The 22,601-nt window shown below is 52.2% G+C and overlaps 12 protein-coding genes and 2 non-coding genes across 14 annotated transcripts; 5 read left to right on the forward strand and 9 right to left on the reverse strand.

The window, feature by feature from the left end:
* The first annotated feature begins 21 nt into the window (after positions 1-21).
* On the forward strand, positions 22-855 carry BO80DRAFT_398782 (uncharacterized protein). Its single transcript, XM_025717441.1, has 2 exons — positions 22-147; positions 202-855. The coding sequence occupies exons 1-2, from the start codon at positions 52-54 to the stop codon at positions 700-702; spliced, it is 597 nt and encodes a 198-aa protein (XP_025578835.1). The 5' UTR covers positions 22-51; the 3' UTR covers positions 703-855.
* Positions 743-1,952, reverse strand: BO80DRAFT_202315 (uncharacterized protein). Its single transcript, XM_025714215.1, has 4 exons — positions 1,893-1,952; positions 1,403-1,812; positions 910-1,352; positions 743-857 (listed from the first exon to the last, which is right to left on the reverse strand). Exons 2-4 carry the CDS (start codon positions 1,744-1,746, stop codon positions 784-786), a joined length of 861 nt encoding a protein of 286 aa, XP_025578836.1. The 5' UTR covers positions 1,747-1,812; positions 1,893-1,952; the 3' UTR covers positions 743-783.
* Positions 1,953-2,603: 651 nt separating this feature from the next.
* Positions 2,604-3,540, reverse strand: BO80DRAFT_398788 (uncharacterized protein; the record flags this gene model as incomplete). The annotated part of the gene is made up of 3 exons (XM_025717442.1): positions 2,604-3,000; positions 3,037-3,288; positions 3,329-3,540. The coding sequence occupies 3 exons, from the start codon at positions 3,538-3,540 to the stop codon at positions 2,604-2,606; spliced, it is 861 nt and encodes a 286-aa protein (XP_025578837.1).
* Positions 3,541-4,621: 1,081 nt separating this feature from the next.
* On the reverse strand, positions 4,622-4,693 carry BO80DRAFT_t52. The gene has a single exon. It is a non-coding gene; the product is annotated as a tRNA-Ala (tRNA).
* A 493-nt stretch (positions 4,694-5,186) lies between these two features.
* BO80DRAFT_490771 (amidohydrolase family protein) lies at positions 5,187-6,425 on the forward strand (the record flags this gene model as incomplete). The annotated part of the gene is made up of 3 exons (XM_025723656.1): positions 5,187-5,427; positions 5,478-6,248; positions 6,298-6,425. Exons 1-3 carry the CDS (start codon positions 5,256-5,258, stop codon positions 6,423-6,425), a joined length of 1,071 nt encoding a protein of 356 aa, XP_025578838.1. The 5' UTR covers positions 5,187-5,255.
* Positions 6,375-8,034, reverse strand: BO80DRAFT_499363 (isopenicillin N synthase family dioxygenase). The gene is made up of 3 exons (XM_025724182.1): positions 6,679-8,034; positions 6,596-6,628; positions 6,375-6,539 (listed from the first exon to the last, which is right to left on the reverse strand). Exon 1 carries the CDS (start codon positions 7,850-7,852, stop codon positions 6,863-6,865), a length of 990 nt encoding a protein of 329 aa, XP_025578839.1. The 5' UTR covers positions 7,853-8,034; the 3' UTR covers positions 6,375-6,539; positions 6,596-6,628; positions 6,679-6,862.
* Positions 8,035-8,891: 857 nt separating this feature from the next.
* Positions 8,892-9,906, reverse strand: BO80DRAFT_373768 (short-chain dehydrogenase; the record flags this gene model as incomplete). Its single annotated transcript, XM_025716574.1, has 1 exon — positions 8,892-9,906. Exon 1 carries the CDS (start codon positions 9,852-9,854, stop codon positions 8,892-8,894), a length of 963 nt encoding a protein of 320 aa, XP_025578840.1. The 5' UTR covers positions 9,855-9,906.
* A 358-nt stretch (positions 9,907-10,264) lies between these two features.
* Positions 10,265-10,336, forward strand: BO80DRAFT_t43. Its single transcript has one exon. It is a non-coding gene; the product is annotated as a tRNA-Ala (tRNA).
* Positions 10,337-13,978: 3,642 nt separating this feature from the next.
* BO80DRAFT_441393 (DUF3632 domain-containing protein) lies at positions 13,979-15,016 on the forward strand (the record flags this gene model as incomplete). The annotated part of the gene is made up of 3 exons (XM_025721185.1): positions 13,979-14,335; positions 14,393-14,453; positions 14,571-15,016. The coding sequence occupies 3 exons, from the start codon at positions 13,979-13,981 to the stop codon at positions 15,014-15,016; spliced, it is 864 nt and encodes a 287-aa protein (XP_025578841.1).
* BO80DRAFT_373770 (acetyl-CoA synthetase-like protein) lies at positions 14,987-18,489 on the reverse strand. Its single transcript, XM_025716575.1, has 4 exons — positions 18,177-18,489; positions 17,861-18,128; positions 15,622-17,807; positions 14,987-15,566 (listed from the first exon to the last, which is right to left on the reverse strand). The coding sequence occupies exons 1-4, from the start codon at positions 18,468-18,470 to the stop codon at positions 15,177-15,179; spliced, it is 3,138 nt and encodes a 1,045-aa protein (XP_025578842.1). The 5' UTR covers positions 18,471-18,489; the 3' UTR covers positions 14,987-15,176.
* Positions 18,490-18,840: 351 nt separating this feature from the next.
* On the reverse strand, positions 18,841-19,395 carry BO80DRAFT_202371 (uncharacterized protein; the record flags this gene model as incomplete). Its single annotated transcript, XM_025714216.1, has 1 exon — positions 18,841-19,395. A coding segment is annotated over exon 1 (355 nt), but the record flags the coding sequence as incomplete, so codon positions are not given.
* A 480-nt stretch (positions 19,396-19,875) lies between these two features.
* On the reverse strand, positions 19,876-20,235 carry BO80DRAFT_202372 (uncharacterized protein). Its single transcript, XM_025714217.1, has one exon. The coding sequence runs from the start codon at positions 20,173-20,175 to the stop codon at positions 19,909-19,911; it is 267 nt and encodes an 88-aa protein (XP_025578844.1). The 5' UTR covers positions 20,176-20,235; the 3' UTR covers positions 19,876-19,908.
* Positions 20,236-20,477: 242 nt separating this feature from the next.
* BO80DRAFT_441396 (uncharacterized protein) lies at positions 20,478-20,777 on the forward strand (the record flags this gene model as incomplete). Its single annotated transcript, XM_025721186.1, has 1 exon — positions 20,478-20,777. The coding sequence occupies one exon, from the start codon at positions 20,478-20,480 to the stop codon at positions 20,775-20,777; it is 300 nt and encodes a 99-aa protein (XP_025578845.1).
* Positions 20,778-21,177: 400 nt separating this feature from the next.
* On the reverse strand, positions 21,178-22,273 carry BO80DRAFT_482851 (ketopantoate reductase family protein; the record flags this gene model as incomplete). The annotated part of the gene is made up of 2 exons (XM_025723417.1): positions 22,073-22,273; positions 21,178-22,019 (listed from the first exon to the last, which is right to left on the reverse strand). Exons 1-2 carry the CDS (start codon positions 22,263-22,265, stop codon positions 21,178-21,180), a joined length of 1,035 nt encoding a protein of 344 aa, XP_025578846.1. The 5' UTR covers positions 22,266-22,273.
* Positions 22,274-22,601: the final 328 nt, after the last annotated feature.

Genomic DNA, 22,601 nt, shown 5'->3' on the forward strand with positions numbered 1-22,601 from the left:
AGCCACTTGTTCCTTCATAATATTTATTCCTCCCATCGGAGTCACCCCCCAATGACCGAATCACTCTCCATCCTAACCGAAGAACCCTGGTTCTGGGACCCGTTTCAGAGAAACGAGATTAAATTTCACCCCGATGGGACCGGTGATGTAATCATCCCTTCCTGTTCATGACTCCCTGTTAATCAACTAACCTTATGCTAGCTTATTTGCCGCTACGAAACCCAAACCTGGATCATGGCCCGATTCGATTGGTCCCTGCCCCAACCACCCTCCACCTTCACAAATAACAATACCAGCGGCAGCAAAACAGACCTACTCGCCCACTTCCCCATAACCCTAACCCTCACCAAATGTCTAATTCCAAATTCTCACATCCCGCAATATACCAAAATCAACGAAGCTTTACTCACCGACGAGGCTTTTCGCTCAAAGACCTATACTGTGAGATTAGAGAAGGGGGCATTTATCACACAGCATGATGTTATGTATGCAGACAGCAAGTGGAATGCAGCCAGGTATGCTATGAGACTAGTGTTTGATAAGTCACCGTATCCGCCGCGCGAGGAGTGGAGGGAGGTAAACGGTGCGCTGGAGGCGTTTAGAGTGTGGGAGTGGACGGAGTTTTGTTCGAGGGGGATGCCGGAGAGGGGGGTGGTAGGGGCAGCGTGGGGTAGGGTTATGGAAATGTTGGGGTGGGAATAACTATATAATCTTATCGAGTTGAGAGATGTCCTAATTTTCTGGTTGTTGATCCTCCATGCCGATGCCCAGCAGCTGATCCCATCAAGGAGACGCACAGACTCCACTCTTACAAACCAGATCACCTGAACAATCATTCAATGTCGAGCACGAAGCACCTATACCCTGGTTAGCATTGACTTCATCCATCAATGAAAAAAATATACATACCAGCACAATGTCCCTCCCATTCACACGAACTCGAAGACCCACCACTCCCCCCCAACCCCGCCGCCACCACAATATCACTCAACTCCGTCCCAATCTGCACATCATAAACATACGTATCAATCTCCACCTCTTCCCCTCGATACGCCCCAAACTTCGGTTCCGTCTGTCCCGTCCAGGTATTCGCCTCCAGCCTGGTCGACCTTGACGTCGAAAACGTCTGCTTCTCACCATCAAAATAGAACTCCACCCAACCGGGCTTCCCCGTATGAATCACAATCCCGACCGAGTAGACAGTCCCCGTGGAGAGAGTCTTGGACCATTGTGGCTCCCGCTTGGCGGTATAGTCGGCTTGGTATTGGAGGTGGAGTTGTCCGGATTTGAATTCTAGGGAGAGGGGGATGTTGGCCCCGTTATCTGTGGCGTCGTTGCCGGCGTAGGCTTTGCTATAACATTATCAGCAGCATTTCGAAGGGGGCAGTGGGGGGGGACGTACAATTGAAAGATCATCAGGCTCTGTTCAATAGTTCCAAGGGAGAACTTGTACCCGATGTAGTAGGTTTCATCTTCGGCGGTTTGACCGTGTAGGGCGTGGTATTCGGCGCGGATGTAGCCCTCTTTGCGGTGGTAGTGGAGGGCGGGGGTGCTGTTGGGGTCGGTGCCGAGTTTGGCGTAGAGGTCGGCGGTGTTGGAGGAGATTTTGTCGCCGCGGGCTTCTTCGAGATTGAGGATGCCGAGGGTGGATGGGTTGTCTCCGTTTGCGGCGGAGAAGTTGATGAGGGAGGTTGCTGTGACGGGTTGGAGGGCGGCTAGGGCGTAGAGGAGGTGGTGGAGGTGCATGGTGGAGGTGGTGGTGGTAGTTGAAATGCGTAGGGTGGTAGATGATGTAGTGAAGGGGACAGGTTTCTGGTTTGTTAGTTTATGTCCTTTATAGTCTTAACTTGGGGCCATGTCGGAGTTGATGGTCGTCGAGTTGGGGGCCATACCAAGATTGGTGAGAGCAGGACCCTGTGTCTCAGGTTGTCGATCCTGTGCCGAGCGGCCGTTGAAGGCGGCCACTGAAAAGGCTTCGCTTCAGCTGGCGCGTTAAGGTTGTCTCGGAATGGCAGCGCGTGTAAGCGCTAAGTGGAGTGAACACGAGCCTACTGTTTCTGTCACAGTGTCGACATGGGATGGGGTCTGCTAGAGCAGTTTGCGATGTCCTCGTTCGATATTCATGTCCGAGTGTTTCTTGGCTAATACCGCGAATAGCAAGTGGCCGAATGAAAATCGAGTTCGTACTGCCAAAGAGCGGAGATAGTGTCAACAGGGAGTGGTATGAGTTCTGGTGAAGCGATTCTCAGGGGTTCCCATGCAGTGGGGCCAAAATAGACCTTATCAGCCACATGGCTTCAAAGCAAGGCCACTAGCTTGGTTCCTGATTCTGAATGCTCAAGGTTGCAACCCGGGAACATTCCGAAGGATCAGGTTAGCGTTATTTCCAGCAAGACCTGAGATTTGAAAGACTAGAATAATCCCACTTGAACACAAGCTTTGGAGATAGGATACAAACCCATGGTCTTGAGCATATTATATTCATTAAAAACGTGCCTGCATCAGGCCATTAGTGATTACATGATCCACATACCAAACCAGGGTTCTTCCCAGTCATTATCATAATCGTAGCGCGTATCGACGAATCACCATTCACCCAAGTCTCAATGCAGCTCGTTCCGAGGCGTCCCCATCAGCTCACTGATCGGCCGGTTATCCTCCATCTCGTCAATACCCCCCAGATCAGAGTGCGAGGGCAGCTCTGCGATCAAGGTTTCTGCCCTGGACATGCGAGGATCTGACGGTACTTTCGCTTCCTCGACCATCATGGGAGATGCCGCTTGATCCGTATTTGGATAATGTTCCGAGTTCCTCTGCTTTCGCGATCGACGACGATACAGCAAGGCGAGAGCCCCACCGAGTACAGCGATCGCTAGCACGCCCAGAGGAACCCCGAGTCCAATTCCGACTTTCTGGGCAACGGTGAGACCGCTTTTCCGGGCAACCGCGGGATCAATGGAGGACGCTGCTGATGTTTCGGCCACCGCCGTCGAGGTAGTGCTGGCGTGAGTGTGGGTGCCAGTGACAACTGTCAACGAGGAGGTAGAAGACGTCGCGGTTGCGGTGCTGGTCGTCGTGCTGGTTGTGCCGTAAAAGTTGTAAGATACTGGTGCCGGGTCACCACTATAGCGCTTGCTAACGCCAAACAGGACGCTGGTGAGGTTGGGGGGGTTGGGATCGCCGTTGTAGTCCAGTGGCTCGAGCTCAAAGGCGCAGCCAGACTCTCGGTAGTTGTCGCGGGTCGCGTTCCAGACATAGCTGTAATCATTGGTGACGTTTACTGGCATGCTATCAGACTGCGTTCCTGACTGCAATGGTGTACTTACACTCCAGGGCAACCGCCGAGCTGCACACCTCATACAGAGAAACACGCGATGTCACCACGTTCCAGGACACATTGACCAGGTCCCCCACGATGAACTCGTACTCGGTGGACGTGGGGAAGGTGAATCCCTCTGCACGAACGAAACCTCTCTCTTGCAGAGCAAGCAGGAGGCATACGAGGTATGCGATCCTACCCAGAATACCCCCGAACATCATCGTGAACAGCAGAGGAGGAAACCAGGAGGACGGCAGTTCGGAAGAGATCACGCTCGTCCGGGAGCATGGACGGTTAAGTTATCGTCGCATTTCCTGGCTCAGCCTCGCCAAGCGGTGTTCTGTTTTTATCCGGCGGGGAAAGCTAGCACCTGCAGGTCGCCATTCTTTGTACGAAATCAGCCACCTGCTGGGATAGGCCAGGCAGGCCCTGTTCAGGTGGAGCTTGTGCCAGGGTGCGGGTCGAGTAGGCCCTACAGGGTTTAAGTCGACAGGGGTTGCACATAGTTGCCCAGTGGTCGTAGAGCTAACGTTCACTAGCTACATGGTGTTCCCAGCAACCATGGTCGGGTGGTGCTGGGACGGCAGGTCATGAGATACGGCTGCGGCTTGACTGGGATGTTGACCAGGGTGGTGATAGTAGCTTTCGACGGTGGGATTCCGCAGCCCAAGGCGGCTTCAAGGCCCCAGCCATCGGCCAGCTTGTCAAGAGGCGAGCTGCTATTTGTATCTCCCTCATGCAGCAGATGAAGTCTGGTCTGTTCTTCCTTCGCTTCTTCCTGGAAGACGGCTACCCCAGTAACCCGTATCTCGACGATGGCATCGTTCTCTGGTCGAGCTATACTAGCGCACAGCCGTTTATGCAACTAAAATTCACTGGTGGTGGGAGATAACGCAACGGGACTGCGGGACTATCAACATCCCGGCTATTAGCCGTTTTCTGATCGAGGTCGGAATGGAGGAGGTGGTATCTAGTGTCATTTTGGGGAAGACGAGAAAATGGAAGGAAAGGCATTAGGACAGAGACAGAGCCGTCCAGGTATGGCAACACAAGGTGCTTGTGGTGTTGCGACGGACGGGACAAGCGATGGACCGTAGGACACGGTCGGACTCCGGAGGGCCAGCAATTTAGCGTTGATATGAGAAAAGTGATGATTGGACACAATCCAGAGCTGGACAACATTCGAGCTGCCTAATTCGGTAAGCGTGTGTTCCCGGCGGAAGACGGTGATTGGTCTGGCTCAACACACAGCACGGATCTGCAATTCCGTTCTCTATGGAAGAGAGGGAAAAAGACAAAAAATGGAGCTGCGGGGAATCGAACCCCGGACCTCTCCCATGCTAAGGGAATATTATACCACTAAACCACAGCCCCATTTGATGGGATGAGGCCTCTATTTATGCACTATGAGCCAGTGATAGAATATCTTCTCCCAGCATCAATGATGATATTGACGACGTCCATGTGCTTGATGAATTTAGTATAGTGCGCAACATCTTATAGGTGCAGAGGCACGGCAATGTCCGAGTGATTGTTCCTAGTAGTAGCAAATACCTAGTATCATATATTGATGATGCCACATGCCAAAGTGACTGAATACCATCCAGGTTGGCCAATGTATATATCTGTGTGGATGTATTCAACTCGTGGTGACACCGATCACATGTCCAGTAAGTAACCCCCCACCACATCCATTACATCCAGAGAGAAAGCCACCCAGCCATTAAATGTCATCAGTTAAATAAATCATGTCTCATAGCTAGGAACATGTGTCCATCAATCTGTGGGCGGCAGTCAAGGTTCAAATCTCATGCAGGGGATCAGACACCGCTCTCCGCAAACAATTGACATTCAGGCGCCCAGTCTTGAATCATCTACAGCTTTATTAAGACCACAGGGCCCAATACAGACAGCTGCAACTTGTTCGTCTCTCACAATGCAGGTCCCTAGTTTTCTACCCGCAAGTGTCACTGGGTTTCTGGCTATCTTCTCTCGCTCCAGCCCGGACACTCCAGCTATCACCGGGAATGTCAGTACAGCCGCGCCAGCGCAGCTACCACAGAAAATCGACATCCATCACCATTTCCTAACAGACGACTACCGCCTGGGTTTGCATGGCATTCATAATCACACTGAATCCCAGCTAACAAACACATAGCCGTCGAAGATGCAGGCGGTGACCCAACCGGACTCCCTCTCCCCGCCTGGACCATTGAAGACTCCCTCAACGACATGCAAACCAACGGCGTCCGAAAAGCCATCCTATCCGTAACCACCCCCGGCGCAGTGATCACCGGAAACAACGACACCGCTCGACCACTGGCCCGACAAATCAACGAATACGCCGCTAGCATCCGAGACCAATACCCGGAGCAATTCGGCTTCTTCGCTGCCCTACCCTCCCTCCTCGACGTCGAGGGCACTCTCGCCGAAATCCAATACGCCCTTGACGTCCTCAAAGCCGACGGCGTCACCGTATTCACCCGCTACGGAGACGGGAATTACTACCTAGGCCATGCGCAATTCACGCCCATCTGGACGGAACTGGATGCTCGGAAAACAGTCGTCCATATCCATCCCACCATGCCCGTGGACACGAACTGGATTGATCCCATCATGCCGCCCCCGATGCTCGATTTCCCGCAAGAGTCGACCCGCACGGCGGTGGATATGATCGTGAGTAATGTCACGCAGCAGTTTCCGAATTGTCCAAAGATTCTTTCCCATGCCGGTGGGACCTTGCCGTATCTGATCTCGCGACTGGCGGTCACTTCGAGAGATACTATGGATCAGGTGGGGCCGTATGGCAAGACATACTATGAGTTTATGGCTGCCTTGCGCTCGTTTTACTTTGATCTGGCGCTGTCGAGTGCTCCGGCTGTTTTGGATCTGTTGTTGGATTTGGTGCCGCGGGATCGGATTTTGTATGGTGAGTTGGAAAGGTGATTGGTGTGTGCTGTTCAGTGCTAATGATGTAGGGTCGGACTTTCCGAATGCGCCGGAGATTAAAGTGACGGGGTACCGTGAGAATCTGGATGGCTATCCGATGGATGAGGAGTTGAGAGATATGGTCTATTTTGGGAATGCGGAGAAGATCCTGCCCTAAACATTGATCAAGGGTCTTTCTGGTGCGGGGGAGGGCCGTGGGTTACTGCCCCACTAATGCTGGAGCATGCATGTGCTACCCCAATGGTAGACCGGGATTCTGTTAGAACATAGCCTGTACCACATTAGCTACTGGTAGGTGAATGTGCAGACGAATCGGAAGCACCATACAGGGCTGGTTGCGCATGTGATGCCACATTCCATCTGAAGGGGTTAGATATGTTACGCAGAAAAAAAGTACTGGGGTCACCAACACATTTCCGACCATTCCGGAATTTTACTCTCTTCCAATAGCACTGCATCATGCCTGTAATCGGTATCGTTGGCCGCAACTTTCTGTGTGTCGTGACACCCATAGCGCATCTCAATAATCACACACCTCATGCAATGCTACTCTGTGCGACTTATCCCAGACAAGGATCGCCCAATCCCAGCACATCAACTCCAATGCTCCCTAGGAAGCTTATATGACGCCATCAAGAGTTCCCGAAAATGCTGTGCCACCGTAGGCGCATCCGGATCCTCCTCTGGCCTCTTATCCAGCCGCCGCAACTTGAAGTCCAAATTGCCATCCACGAAGAACACCACACTATAGCGATCGGTTGGATTCCGATTCACCACTCGATGGAGGCTACTCTTGTACTGACCGCCAGTGACTCTGGCGATCATTTGGCCCAAATTAACGACATAGGTGTCTCGATCTGGAGGCACGCCGATCCACTCTCCGGTCTCCGGGTGCTGCACTTCCAGCCCAGAATGACCATCCTGCAGGAGTAGCGTAACGGCGCCAAAGTCCCGGTGCGCGCTGCTACTCAGTTGTCGACTCTCACCATCAATATGCTCAGACCCGGGCGGGTAATGCAATAGCCGGAGAGGGAATACCGGGGTATTGGCCTTGCAGTCATCCCAGACGTGTGGGTCGTAGGGCATGGTGGCGATGACCAGATCAAAGACAATCCAGGATAGCTTTATCAGGGCATCGTAGTATGCTTCGAGGGGTTTGCGGAAACTTTCGTCGGAGAGCAGCTCGGTAGGAGGAAAGACGTTGCGGCCTTGGAAGAAGCCTCCGTTTGCGAGTCGGGGATCGTCCAATGGGATTTCGGTCCCGTAGTAATATTCTTCCTTGAGGTCTGGTAGGACGTTGGCCTCGTAAGAGTGGGATCCCATGGGGTCGTAGCCTAAAAAGCCGACATTGTTTTTGGCGTCAAGGTTGAGCTTGACTTCGTTTGGGAGGGCGAAAAATTTGGTAGCGCCGGCAAGGAGGGAATCTTGTAGTTCACGCGGGATACCGTGGCCGCGGAGCAGGAAGAAGCCGGTTGATGTGCAGGCTGCGCGTACTTCGTCGAGGACCTTCTGACCGGCGGTGCTGGTGGGGTCGGCCAGATATGGGGTGATGTCGATTGAGGGGAGATGGAAGGTGGATGGCATTATGGATTTCACTCGTTCTCGGTGATGTATGGGGAATGATGGGTCGCGTAGAGACCTGAATAAGTGCGGGTGATGCGACGTTTATATGCAGAGACTAAACACTTACTGCAGCCTGCACAAGCTAGTGCACAGTGCGTAAGATGGTATAGGCTATAGATCTGGTCTGCAGAAAGGCAAATCCGCGCAATTAGACTGGAATGGAAAATGTTTCCTGCAAGGCCATGGTTGCAAGGACTCACGTTGGCCATATTCTAGCGGCCGTCCACTCTAGCTCATGTAAGTTTATGTACGGATGGAATCATGGAGTGTGGAGCATGCATGTGATCTGAGGGGTTGGATGTCAGGGTTTTAGTACCATGGCTGGTCAGTGTGAGGCGATTATGCGACAAAACCTGATTCTCCCGTATTCAAATAAATCGGGAAGATAGCATACGGATTCAAGTCAGAGTGTTTGCTAGCTAGAGCAAGCACAAGCTAAAAATTAGTGGACGAGGAGACAAGAACCCCGTGCATCGACCTATCTCACTAAGTTTTGCTAGAGGCGAGAAGGGTCTGGTCAGAAGCGGCGGGATCAAACTAGTCCGAAAGGATGGATCCTGCTTGACTAGTGCTGACGACGTTGTTAATTAAGTAAGTACCTTCAGCTAACTAACCCACTCCCCTCTATTATCCATGCATTCAATCACATGGGCCAACCTAGTAATCGGGCCCTCCAAAATGCGGGCCGGACCCAAGCGTGGACACTAGCTCCAAAGAGGACAAGTAACTAAGAGGGCTGCAAGGGAGGATGCATGCTTGCGCAGGACGCAGACACGTCTATTAGTGACTTTAATTATATGTAGGCTCTGCTTAGGCTTGTCTATCGAGTGTCAAAAGACGACGAATCAGAGCATCCGCGCCCCATTTCCGGGCCAATAACACGGCTCTCGATTTAACGACACATACCGAAGATATAGGAGAAGAACTTGATATGGTCTCATACTATGGAGTAGCTAGTTATCATATACAGACCTACCCTGATCACAAGGTAAGTGATCACCTAATACCGAAACTCCTGCCCAACCAACTCCTCACTCAACTTCCACAGCCTCTCGACACACTCAGAATCCCACGTATACTCCACCGTCTCACTAACCACACTATTCTGCAAATACATCGGTGCCTTTTCCTGCAAATCCGGATCCAGAGCCCCAATCAACGGGGTCGCCGCAATCTGAGTCGAATCCTTAAACCGAGGCTCCTCGAACACGAACTCCTTACCCGTATTGCGCTTCACAAGTGGGAAAAGATCAACAAAGTCATCCGTGGTGAGATTCACGCCCAGGTTGGTGTGCTGATTATACCCCGGATGGACTGCCACTGCCGAAATTCCACGATGTTTCAGGTGTTGGGTCAATCCGTATGCAAAGAGGATATTGGCTGTCTTGGACTGCCCGTACCCCGTCCAGTGGTCATATTCTCTGCCTTCGGAAAAGTTCCAGTCCTCGAAGCGGAAGGGTGTGATGAGGTAGGCTGTGCTGGTCAGGTTTACGACGCGGGCTGTTCCAGCAGCCTCGAGGGCCGGAACGAGTAGATTGGTGAGGAGGAAATGGCCCAGGTGGTTGGCAGAGAGATTGTACTCGAATCCTTGCTTATCGAGTGTGTATTCCTTGATTGCCATCACGCCGGCACTGTTGATCAAGACGTCGATTTTGGGGGCTGCGGCGAGGATCTCATTTGCGGCGCGTCGGACGGAGTCGTGGTCGGTCAGGTCTACCTGTATTGCTGTGGTCTGGATGCTGCTGTCGATCGCTTGGATCTCGTCTAGCACGGGCTGCACATTGCTGAGGGTGCGGGAGGCGATGAGGATATGTGCCGGTGCGGCTTTGGCGAGTGAGGTGGCCATTTTGTTGCCGATGCTGAGCTTGCTGGCGCCGGTGATGACGAAGGTTTTGCCTTCGATTTGGGAGCTGAAGGCCTCGATGACCTGCTCGCTGCTGGCGGTGGCGTCGAAGATGGCCATATTGGGCGATGGCAGGGAAGGCTTAATTTGAACAATTATAGCTGAGTGTTAATGTAGAAGTAAATAGAGAGAAGAGACGTGTTTGGCAGCTAAGCCGGGCATAATCGATGATATTTATATGAACAAGCCAGGATGTAAACTGATTAGTATGCCGGGCTCTGGGAGACCATTATCTTGGAGATTGAAAGGACCCGAATCTTTGATCCTGAATGACATTTGTAATCAGCAGCATCCTCCGTTCTTCTCTCCGTAAACTCCGATATGCTTACACCTCAACAATGCCTCGGAAGGGATGGAGCCTGGCTTATTTCTAATCATTGAGCAATATAGCGTCCTGTTATGATCCTGCGGACGAGCAGCAACTGGGAATCGTTGACAATGTTAAATAATGTGCACGTATCTCATCAAATGGGGCTGTGGTTTAGTGGTATAATATTCCCTTAGCATGGGAGAGGTCCGGGGTTCGATTCCCCGCAGCTCCATTTTTTGTGATTTTTAGTTGTTTCGTTATCTACCCGTCTACTATCTGACTCTCTGTTTTCTTCTGGCTTTTGTTTTGGTGGGCTGTGATAATTTCATTCAAGGAGTGTAACTACTTGGTGTGCTTCACGAGAAATCCCATATCATCCTCTTGGAAATGCGGACATGCCCCGCAAGACATTCAATACTCATTGCAGTCGACCCACAGGGAATACCTGGATTTTTTCATAGTATGGCGGAGCTCCACTGGCAGAATAATCCTAGATAAACGCCATGTGCTCAAAGACATATTTGGACTCTCCGAGTCTTTTCGGAAACCCCCACCTATAGACATGACAGCGCCGCCAGGTTGAAGCTTGTCAAATGGTGTCAACCTTTAACAAACTTGATCCCAAACCAGCAAATATTTTTCACACCTCACTGCAACAAGTCCCATGACAACAATACCGCCACGCAGTGAACGCATCCCGCCCCATAACCGATTTCGATGAAGTCTTGACCAGCGAAGCAACCAAGACTTCCCAATATATGCACGTGATTCTGATCAGTTGAATGGACGTTCCATATATTATTCCGTGTGTTAGTTCAGCAAGGAAGCCGAATAAAGTGCGATAGGGCACGGCAGAGTATAGCGAGGGAGGATGTTTCCCTAGTTGTTCGCGTACTTTGCAATCCATTATAGGGGTCTACTAGGCACCGGTTCCTGTGGATTATATCCGAAAGGGCCCTGGTATTGGGCTGTAAGCTTCGCGGCCTTAGCGATAGCTATGAGCTAGAGGGAATCGGGTTGGTTCAAGACGAATACTGGATGTCTTTGTGCCAGCGATGAGAACTGTCAACGCATCCGAGAAGAATACCGTTGTCATGAGATTGATGTAGCACGACAGTGAAAGCGGAGACAATAGTACAATAGCAATGGTGACTCGGTGTAATGGCAGAGCGCCGCCAGCGGTAGCATTGCTTTGTCTTAGTGGTTAGACATAGTCGTCCACCAGCTGATCCGTATCCCCTGTGAGTCGAATGATTTGGTCTGCGTGGGTGGCGCTGTATAAAGACTCGCTAGTATTAGCGGCAGCAGAGTATGTGTGACAGCGTGCACGGTGAGGGGTACATTTATTGTAGAAAGTGACTGGCCCATCAGACCGGACTTTGCATGTAGTACCATCTTTGGTGATGGATAGATGATAAACCTGACTCGTGGATACCTCGTGGGTCTCTTGCTGTCGGGTGTCTTCAATCATCGTGTACTTCTTGTCCATATTGTTCGTATATCATATTCTCTAGCCGTTTATGTAGGCCAGGGATGCGATCGAATGCTCAGGGTGTGTCCTTCTTGAGCCCAGGGTACTATGAGATCATGAACAAGAAGGCCGGGCATAACATCGAGTACTTAGACCGGGACAGGAATACGAAGTAACTCAGGAGTGCCAAGGCTGGATCCCACAATAAGAACTCGGCCGAGGCCATGTCAGACATCAATTATCCCGCTCAGTGCGGAGGTAACTTAATCCACCAGGATTAGCGTGCCATCAGACCTGCGATATTCTTCTTGTTATTCTAGAATGCAGCATGGCGCTAGATGAATATTGTCCTTCGTTTGGGAATCAGACCAGCGGTGTGAGGTCCTATGAGTGTGTCTGGTGGTTGATGGTGCACCATCAAGCGCATATCATGAATACCCCTATGAGTTGTCATACAATATGAAGATGGCAAGACGCCTTTTTGGACCGGGGTAAGGGAGGTTTGTCAAGGCCATATAGGTCTCTAGCATAGAAGCTGGCGTCTGACTCCGCGTCCGAGGCGTTAGGACCAACATAATATGACTTTAAATATCTTCACTCCCACTGATCTACTGCTGTTGGTTGATGCGTGAGATACTTGAGACTCCTATTTGCCGCCGGAGTTTTGTAAAGCGTTCTTTAGGCAGGATTTAGTGAAGAAGCCAGTGAGTTTGTCTTTTTGAGCTGACTATCTCAACAGAGAGGTTCTTGTCGACCCTATCACGTAGTATGTGATACCGGGATCTTGATGTGTTTCACCTTCCTGTGGTCTCCGGGGTTTCTCGCAAGTGCTGAGTTGTTATCAATTAGCACGGGTGTCTTGTGCTGTTCTAGGTCCTCATCAATTTATAGGGTCTGCAGATACTCTGGCAATAGTCGTTGGGTCCATACGACCTAGTTGGACAGGTCTGATGCGGCGATGTATTCTGCTTCTTGTGCGGATTGGGCTACCACTTTTTGCTCCTTTGATGCGTAGGACAAAGTAGAGATTGCGCCTTTTTGATGATTTGCACACATGCGTCCTGCTTCAGGCGTCGTATTGACAGGAATAGACGACCAACTGCTCCATGTTGACCAGCCAGACTGCTAAGCATATATGTAAACGTCATGAGTGTTTAGGACGTGGGATCCTCAATGGTAGGAGCGCAGGTGAAGTACATATTGACTAGGAGAAGCTGCCAGTTGATCATTCCTGGGACGTAGAGATTCATACTGTCCAGAGGCAAATTGCGGACCAATGTGGTGTTGTGATATAATATAGCGCATCATGTTCGAGGCAATCAACCCGTTGTGTTAATTATGGACATGCCCAGAAGATATCAGCATGAGAAGACGGTCTGGTTCGATGAGACCCATTGTTATGCCACCTGCAAGGTCCAGCTAACAGGTTACTGACAATTGGCAGATTCGTTGATCAGCTTGAGACGGCAGTCTTTGTATTCTGGCCTAAGTTTACCACGGTGTGATTGGTGAGTCTGACCGGAAAGGCAAGGCTAAAGTGAGAGAGAGGGTGGAATGGAAGCCCCAGGCGATACAGCCAGCCAGCCAGGCACACCCTGTTGCAGAAGCAACAATAAGGACTTTATTGGTAATGCATGTCTGGGTAAATATTGACTTCGAGGAGAGGATCATTTCCATTAAGATCATGACAGTCATACAGCATGGCGGCATCTGACAGGTTGATGTAGGAATGGTACACAAGTGATGTATCACATCTACCTGCTCCAGAGGTCAGTGAATAGGAACACGACCAATATGTCCCTTTTCCCCTGTAGTGACAAGGTGCCATCACTCCGTCATGCAGGTATAATCTTGTGCGATATTGAATCAAGTATCGAACACGTCAGGATCTTGAGATCCTTTATTTGCCGCCAAGGCTGCCAGATTCCATTATAGTTGTCAGCGGGAAGGGTGGACTGTGGACTGAGAGCTCCTTGAAGAATAATCGCTCCAGAAATGCGAAGACAGCATCGATTTATAGGTCGATCCAAGAACTTGACGGTCAACTGATGTGCGGAAACTGTTGCCTGAAATGTCGGAGCTTCCCTACTTTTTCATTTTCATCGACGAGCCCCCTGGGCATTATAGACATCTCCCTAGCGAATATATATGCAGCCATGGCAGATGCAGTGGGAAAGGCAGAAGAGACCCGGGAGATTGTTCACTAGACTTCGGATTTGTCGACCTCATCCTGATCCCTGGGCAAAAGTCCGTTTCTTCAGTCAATATAAGCCTGGCTTTTCTTCATCTACAGCTTTATTCAGGCACCATCAAGCTGCACCCGAGTGTCCAACATCCCGCCACATCACCACACATCTGCATCCAATCCTCACTTTGCACCTTGGAATCCACAGTCATCTAGCCATGCCATTTTTCAACCTCGAATGGACTGGTTTCGGGAGCCAACCGATTCACCATGACCCCCTGGGTCGCTGCACCCACAAAGACGCAATTCGAATCCTGAAAACGTCTTTGGAGTCGGACGAAGATGACACCCTGACGCAAGCAATCGCAGACCTTTATGAATGGCTCCCCGAACGATACGGCGGCGCCGTAACTTCTGGTACTAACATGCTATCACGAGTCATCATGATCTTCGCCGAGCAAATTCCGCACGCGGACTGCGCCCAGGACCGTTTGGCGTTGCTATTCAAAACGGCATCCAAATTCAATCGGGTGATTACGGCGGAAGAATTAGAAATGAGATACGAAGTGCCAGGAGTAAGATATGATTGAGTCGAGAGCTGCTGGGACGGTAAAAAGCTGATTTGACATCAGGCTGGCTGCGCTGTCTTCATAAATCAAATGGAATCAAATCTTGATCGGATGGAGATGTTTGGTATGTTGGTCCTGTTTTGTTCCCCTAGATCTTGATTCCCTGTCTTGTTGAGGCTGGCAACGCCCATGGAGTTCATGCCATCGGCGTTGATATTATGTTGAGACTAACACCAGACAGAAAGATTTCATCCCGAAGAACGGAACAGTTTTGTCAATTCCAGAGCCTCCATTGCGCGTCTTTGCGACAATGGATCCTACGGAGGCCAGAGCTGGTTGATCACCACGATGAGGATTGCCTTTGAAGATAAAGAACGCCCGCCTGATGAAGCCGTTCCCTTTCTTGTCCTGGAAGCAGCGATGTGTATCATCTATGCGGGCCAATGGGTCTATCAGACGATTGTGAAGGGCAAGGAAGGCAGTCTGGACGGTTTTCAGAAAGTGCGCGGAGTTGGGGAGCTCTACGGGGGACCGGTGCTCGGGTACAAGCGATGGAAAGTTTGGCAGGATGGGTTTGGCAAGGCGATTGAGAGTGGGGAGATCGATGGTGCGACTAGGATCTATGTGAGTAAGGCGCAGAGTTTGATGGTTGCTTTTGATTCGATCCTTGGGACGGATGAGAATTGACCACAGAGGAATAAGCGTCCTGCTTATGATAAGCCTGGTTTTTAGACATCTCGGAGCACCGGATGAGGACTGGCTTCCTGCCTACAAACATGATTCTAGCCACAGATGATTTGTATTCGACAATTCCACCTCCCATGTGCTCAGACACACTTGAGAAGCCCTAAAACCCCCACTGCCGCAACCAATTCATCATATCATCCCTCGTAACCGGCCCAAGTGCCGCCATAGTTCTACTCGATGTCTTGGCCTTCTCTACATCAAGCGGGACTAATAGCGTCCTATCCTCCGCGAACTCACGATAAAACTCAAGGAGCTTGAGAGCCGGTTTCTCGGCGATATCCTGCTCGGACGGATTACTCACACCTTCCAGCTGCTTCACCCAAGTCGAGAGATGTACTGGCTTCATATGGGGATACATCTCCTGAGCTGCCGGCAGGAGCGATTCCCAGGCTGTTTTGGAGGGATTAACGAGGTGGAAGACTGCATTTGAGGGGCTGATGTTGGTTGAGCGCGCGTGGATGAGTTCGATAATAATTTTCGCTAGAGTATCCTACAATAGCGTTAGCATTTACCTGGAGGTACCTGGGTGAAAGGTGAGGGATTACCACAGCGATCCAATCCACCGCCCTCGAGCCCAGCATTTCGGGAACCAGTCCCATCGCTTTCGAGGTAGCAATGATGGTAGGAAGCCAGTCGTGGACATTCCACTGCCCTTTCGCAGTGGTGGGACCAGCAATCTGCCCAACCCGGAATACAGTTGTTGGTACGCCTGACCGTCGAGACGCTTCGTAGCAGATCCGTTCGGATATATACTTGGATTCGCTGTAGCCTTGGTTCGGACATGCGTCGCAGTTTTCAATCGGTAGCTCTGGGACAGTTGCTCCCATTTGCGAGGTCCAGGCTCCCACCGTGCCGACGGAGGAGATGAAGTAGAAATACGCGCGATGTTTACTTTGCAGACTAAAGTCGATGAAGTGACGCACGCCCCGGATATGAGGGTCTTCGAAGGAGTACACGCTGTGGTTGAAGTCGACTTTCCAGGCGTTGTGGATGATGGTGTCGACGGAATTGAGGAGTTCTTCGTATTTGCTGTGGTTGAGGCCGAATTGGGCATGTCCGAATGAAACTGTCAGATATTCGACCTTTTCCAGGTGGGATGCTAGATGGGTTAGGCCTTTTGCTTCGAAGATTCTCTCTTGTTTGGCTTTGGCGTCGCTTCTGTTGAGACAGTAGATTTTGGCAATGCTCTGGTCTTGTAGGAGGACGTCAAGGAGATAGGTACCGAGAGAGCCGGTAGAGCCGGTTAGAATTACCGACCTTTGTGGGGGGTTTGATCCGTCCTGATTAGGGGAAAAGTTCTTAAATGGCAGGTCCGCTGTATACTTTTCCACCAGAGCATTGAGTTTCTCTGGTCGAGCGGCCTCTTGTGCGTTGCTACCGTGCAGAACCTGTAGCAGTAGCTGGGCCAGTTTCTCCACGGTCGGGTTGGCGTACACCATCTGGGTAGTCAGATCGATCGGAGCTGTGCTGTCGCGGTGTGAAAGCAGAGCGCTTCGTAGATATTTGGCGAGCTGCATAGTCTGCAATGAGTCAAGACCAAGTTTATAAAGATCTTCCTGACTGCCAAAGTCATCTCGTTGGAGGATTTTGCTAGCCAAACGATGGATGTATTGAGTGAGATTCGACAAATCCGGCTTTGCTGGAAGCTCTGCAACCGCCACAGTGCTCTCGTCACCCTTGGAATAGATGGCATCAATTTCATCGGCGTAGTCCTTTAAGACGGCTGCTCTTCGCGTAGACCCTTTAGGTGTCGTCTGAAATAGTCTATCTCTCCTCGAGAGCCCAATTTTGTCTTTCAGGACGCGTCCATGAGCGGCAACCGTTCGGTTCGCTGCCTCTACCGCAGGCCATATTTCCTCAATAAAGGACTTGGGATCAATGTCAGATTCTGACGAATCCCAATATGGCTCTACCAATAGCGCAGTGTGAAATCGTGACTTTCCCACCACCAGCGCTCGTGAGATGAGAGGGTGCGCCTCTATCATGGTTTCCAGGCTGACCGGATTAAACTTGAAACCATTGCTCAAGACAATCACATCATCCAGACGACCGTGGTGCTTCCACAGTTGAGTATTAGTTGGGTGCTGGATGAAGAGATCCTTCGTGTGATATTCCAGGACAGAGGGAAACGTATGGCAGGTGCCATGGTAATCGCGCGTGGGTGGACGAGGAATCACCAGCTCATAGATCCCATCGCCGATGTGCTCCATGGTGGCGCCGTAATTGGGATTCCACTCGAAGTAGCCATAATCTTCGTCTTTCTCGGGAACTATGGACGGGATGAGACTGGTTTCGGTTGATGCCAGTGCTGTGATCAGTTTGGTGTACTTGCGTACTCTTTCTCCCGTTTCAGGGGCAAGGGGTGCGCCGCCAAAGTAGATGCTCTCCAGGGTACCTAATGTAAGTAGGGCTTCTTCGGACGATGATACATCGTCGAGGACTGACGGAGGAAGAAGTGCTGTGGTTGGTTGGCCAAATTTGATGAGATCGGTCAACAGGCCAACCGAGAGTGGCTTCTCCGGCCCATAGAGAAAGGGCACCGCATGGAAGATGGATTCGGTGAAAGCGGCGATGCCCATCATATGGAAGAATGGGACCACGCTGACTGCGAGGTTGCCGGGGCCCAGATCGGAAAAGAAGGTCAGCCGCCGATTATCAGGGCGGGGAAGATAGGCGATGGCATCCAGGGTGCTGAAGTAGCCATGAGTCAGGGGGATGGGCTTGGGCATTCCTGGAGACGTTGCTTAGCTCATAGTTCTGCTGTTGTTTGGATGCTGGGTATACCTGTTGATCCAGAGCTGTGCACAATGAGAAAGACCTCATCTTCGGCCTCGTCGTAGGACTGAGTGAAGGGGTAGGGACGAATGCCCTCTTCCGATTCCAGGATATCATCTAAAGATGGCAACTGAAAGAGATCTAGTTCGGGACGAAGCTGCTTCAGTTCCGTCGCCTTGCGCTCTCGCTCCACGCTATAGAAGAACCGATTACACTTGGTCTCGTCTAGCAAGTAGAGTTGAGCTTCATTCGAGTTTTTGCTAGATGGCAGGAATGGCTGTTTGGGTCAGCCTGCTGTGGTAGTAGGCCATCCTCTGAGTCCCACCTTATAGCCGGTCTTATGGCATGCGATGATGAAGATGATGTAGCGAATGTCATTTGCTCCCATGTAAACTACTGTGAGGCAGGAAGCTGGGCCTCTGCCAGCTTGTGCTTCGATCCACCAGCACATGGAATTGATGGCGCGAGCAAGGTCCCTCATCGTAACCTCCCGTAGGCCATCTGACAGCTCGGACCCCTTGGGCATGACGCAGAAGCGTCTGCCAGGGTCTTGCTCGGCGATGGCATCCACCTCGGTGGTGAGGAGCCGTTTGCGAAGGACATTTTCGGGGATGGCCATGATAGCTGACCGCTCAATGCAGGTGCAGGTGGCTGATCTCCGATGCTCGGAGGATGGTTCTTATATCCGGATGTCAGCCCAACCCGCGTGACGGAACACGTGACGAGAGGCTATTTATTGGACAGAGAGCCTCGTATACTTTCTCTCTGGTGGATATATATCTGATGAAGATGGATCCTTCCGCCACCAATCTTATCCACCATCCCGCATGAGGTTATTCCCACTCCAGTGCAAGAAGTAGCTATAGCCATGTGATTTTTCAGCCGTTTTTCATGACACACCTAGTTCAATCTTTATAAAAGATTCTTCTATCAAAATACGGGTATTGACATTTTCCATCATGATCACATCTAAACATACAAACCTAGAATAAAAACCACTAAAAGCCCTAATCGCAATATACTATTCCCATCCCCTCTGCAACACACCCTACCACCCCCCCAAAACCCCTCAAAACCTCCACCCGACACCGCGGCATCGCCTCCGCAATCGGTCTCGCTAGCGACTCCACCGGCGTAGCCTGATCCAACCCCCTGCACGACTAACCCAGGGATCGTAAAGCCCGCATACCGCTCCCCCATCTCCCACTCGAACAACGCCTTCGCATTAAACCGAAGACAATACGCAGGCCACTCCGCTGCCTCCAACGCAGTAGGCGTATCAAGACCCATATTGGTATAAAACGCTACACCCTGGGACGGATCTTCCATGCCCGGAGTGAGCATCTCGTAGGGTAAGACCGTGGCGATGCGCACCCCATCGAAGTAGGTCCCGTTTGGATCAGACCGGCTACGCGGTCCGGGTATGCGAGACACGCTGCGCGATGGAGCCGCTCATGGAGTGGGTGACTAGGACGACGGGGTCGTGGATGGGGCAGGTGGTGAGCACGGTGTGGAGGTGCTTCGGTTGGTGGTTTTGGTGAAAAGGTTGATGCTATTGTTTATACCGACAGTGGGATGATGCGTCATCGATGAAGATCGGATGGAGCATTGCCATATGGGATGTCGATGCTTTGAGTGCTTGGCACGCCAGGTTGTAAGCGTGGTTCGGATGTTGGACAACATCCGTCCGTCCCGTGCTGCTTATGGGCGTTGCCTTTTGGCATTTTAAGACATGGTAGCGTGCGATGGCAACGGAGCGCAGGATTGAGTTCCGGATGTACTGTCTCTATAGGTGTTGTTCAATCCCTGATATGGTTTGTCATGACGCCCAGAGATCTATGTATCACCGAGGAAGCCATATAAGTGCCATCAATACTTCTCATTTCTTCAACGTCTCCAATTAGGTGATGGCGGAGGCAACATCATAAGGTTTGTAGATAGGAACTGTGATGGGATTTGACCAGGCTATGTCGATATTTTAACATGGTCTAAATTGTGGTCACCATGACCAAAGCTAATGCATCCGTCTATCTAATTTTCTAAGTGTCTAAAGCAGGTTACTTCCTCCACCGGCGAAGCTGCACACGCACCAGCCACGTCACCCCAAACAGCAAGACAAAATTGGTCACACACAAGGCCAGAAGTGCACCCGCGTCGCGTCCCCGGGCACTATAGTAAAAGTGCAGCGTGCGCGCGTACTCGTCGCCCACCGAGTACGGACAGAACGAGCAGGATTGGGTGGCCGTCGGATTGAGCAGATAGCCCGGGTGACCATCGCGTCGGGGCAACAGGAGACCTTGTTGCTGGAGGGGTGGTCTGAGCATTTTGCGGCCCAGACGAACCCGCGCTCGGCCGCCCTGGAAGATCCCAGTCTCGGGTCCACCCAGCTGCTCCTCCTGAACGCCATGTACGCCTATCAACTCATGCGACCGAATGATGCCTATCTGTACCTCGGTCATGCGGCCCGCAATGCAATGGTGTTGAGGCTGAATCGGTTCCAGGTCATGGACGGGACCAACGTGACCGTCCACGCGCTCAAGCGCACCTTCTAGACCCATCTACGCCTATGAGCGCATGAATGCCCTATACGCCGGTCGGCCGTCCGCCTTCCGGGACGAGATGATCGATGCCCCCGTACCCCGAGGACCTCTCCGGCCCGGTGATGCGCGACAGCCCGACCGCCAGCAGCAATCACGACGACCCGGCCCGGCTCGGCGGTTTCATCCGCGCCATGGCAGGCGTCGGCCGCGTCGCCGACCAGGTGTTCCTCAAAATCTACTCGCCTGCCAGCGTCACCAGCATGGCACATCTCTCGCAGTTGCCAGCAGTGACAGCGGAGATCGATGGGCTGCTGAGCGCCCTGACGCGCGACCTCCCTCTCTACCTCCACTTCTTCGACCCCACGCTCCCCATTGGCTCGAGCTAGCAGGAAGTGCAACGTCTGACACTCGGCAGTCATTACTACCTCGCGCAGATGCTAACGCATCGCCCGGCCCTGCTCTTCCGGGCCCACCAGCGGCAAGGCTGTGAGTCTGGATGTGATGCGCATCGCCAAGGGGGCATTGCATCCCGTCCACCGCCGCCGACGGACCGCCGCCCGACCCGGCGCTGCATATTCCCGCCACGGAGCCGAATTACATGTCCTACTGGCTCGAAGCCGGGTTTTCTCCGGAGAACATTCCGAGCTTCTCTTTTCTAGCCCTCCGGGGTTTGTCTTGGGCAAGGTGCTATCAAAAGACAACTCATCAAATTGACATGGGGGAAATGGCCGAGCTGTGTGACCGTTACCTGGTCAATGATTAAGATTGGATGCATTATTTATTTCATTACTGCTTCACAGTATGATCTTCCGGGGCTGGGATGTCTACCAGGCCCTTGCGCTCCTTGGTCCGCCACTGGATGGCCTTGAGAATGCCGTACAACACCGTCAGGGTAGGCATGGGAACCCCCCTCGCCTTGCCCTCCTGCAACGCCTCCCCCACGATATTCTCATACTCGCAGAACCGCCCCTTGCGCACGTCCACCTGCATACTGGGCGGGTTGTACATGGTGATGGGGTCCATGGTGATCATAAAGTCCACCAGCTCGGGGGGTAGATCGTGCCCGCAGGCCGTGGCCGCGGCCCGGATCTCCTCCATGGCCGGTCGGACCAGGTTGTCGAGGGCTCCGTCGGCCAGCTGGATGCGACCGGTGTCCAGATCCGTGATGGCACAGATCGAGTTCAAGCAGGCATTGTACAACAGCTTCCGCCAGCGGCTGAACCCGACATTGGGGTTAAACTCGGGCTTGCATTTGCCGCTGGCCCCATAGATCGCGCAGAACTCTTTGGCGGCCTCGTCTTCTTCCTCGGGATTCAGGTTGGGGTTGCGGAATGCTCCCACGTAGAGCTCGTCGTCGTCTTCGTGGAGGATCTTCCCGGTGGCGACCTCATGGGAACCACAGAAACTGACGCCCGACAAGACGATGTTCTCGGGGAATGCCGCGATGAGGGGCTTCTCGATGTTGAGGCCATTTTGGACCAGCGCAATGCGGGTGTAGCCGCGGGTGACGGCCGGCCGAATGATCTCTGCCACGGTCGGGGGCACATCGGGGTAGTTCTTGGTGGTGACAATGATGTACTTGTATGGGGGGAGGTTCTCCTGCTCGACGTCGGGGATGGTGTTGCGAACTGCCACGGGCTTGTTAGTGAGGATCTGCCTCATTTCAGGGGATGTTACATACGGATTGATGGCCGGAAGCCTTCCACTTGCCCGTGATCGACGGACTTGATGGAGAAGCCGTGAGCTTTGACATGCTCATAATTCGACCGCAGGACCGCCGTGACGGTGGCTTTGCCTCCGGTCTCGAGATTCAAGGCACTGATGGTGCCGATGCCCCCGCAGCCGATCAAGAGGATGTTGGCTTTGTCGTGCATGGTGGCGGATGAGGAGAGTCAGGTTGAGATGACCGGTTCTCGGGACATTACTGGCGGCGATATAAATGTTGGACGATAACAAGGGCAGCCAGAGACTGGCCCTACTTAGTTGGACGGATTACTCACGGGGCGATGCTATCGGGGCTTATCGGGGATGGTTATCAGCCCTGGATTCCGCCCATTGCAGCGATCGGCGATCCAACCCCGCCTGTCCGCCACGCCAAAAAGGCAGGCCATCCCGCCCTCGCCTTCCCCAGCTCCCGGCAACTGTCCTTGCGGCCGACCTTCCCCTCACATTACTCTGATCCCCCGTTTATCTGCTTCCATATCGCGGCT

This window comes from Aspergillus ibericus, assembly GCF_003184845.1.
Source record: "Aspergillus ibericus CBS 121593 unplaced genomic scaffold BO80scaffold_5, whole genome shotgun sequence".
Taxonomy (NCBI): Eukaryota; Fungi; Ascomycota; class Eurotiomycetes; order Eurotiales; family Aspergillaceae; genus Aspergillus; species Aspergillus ibericus.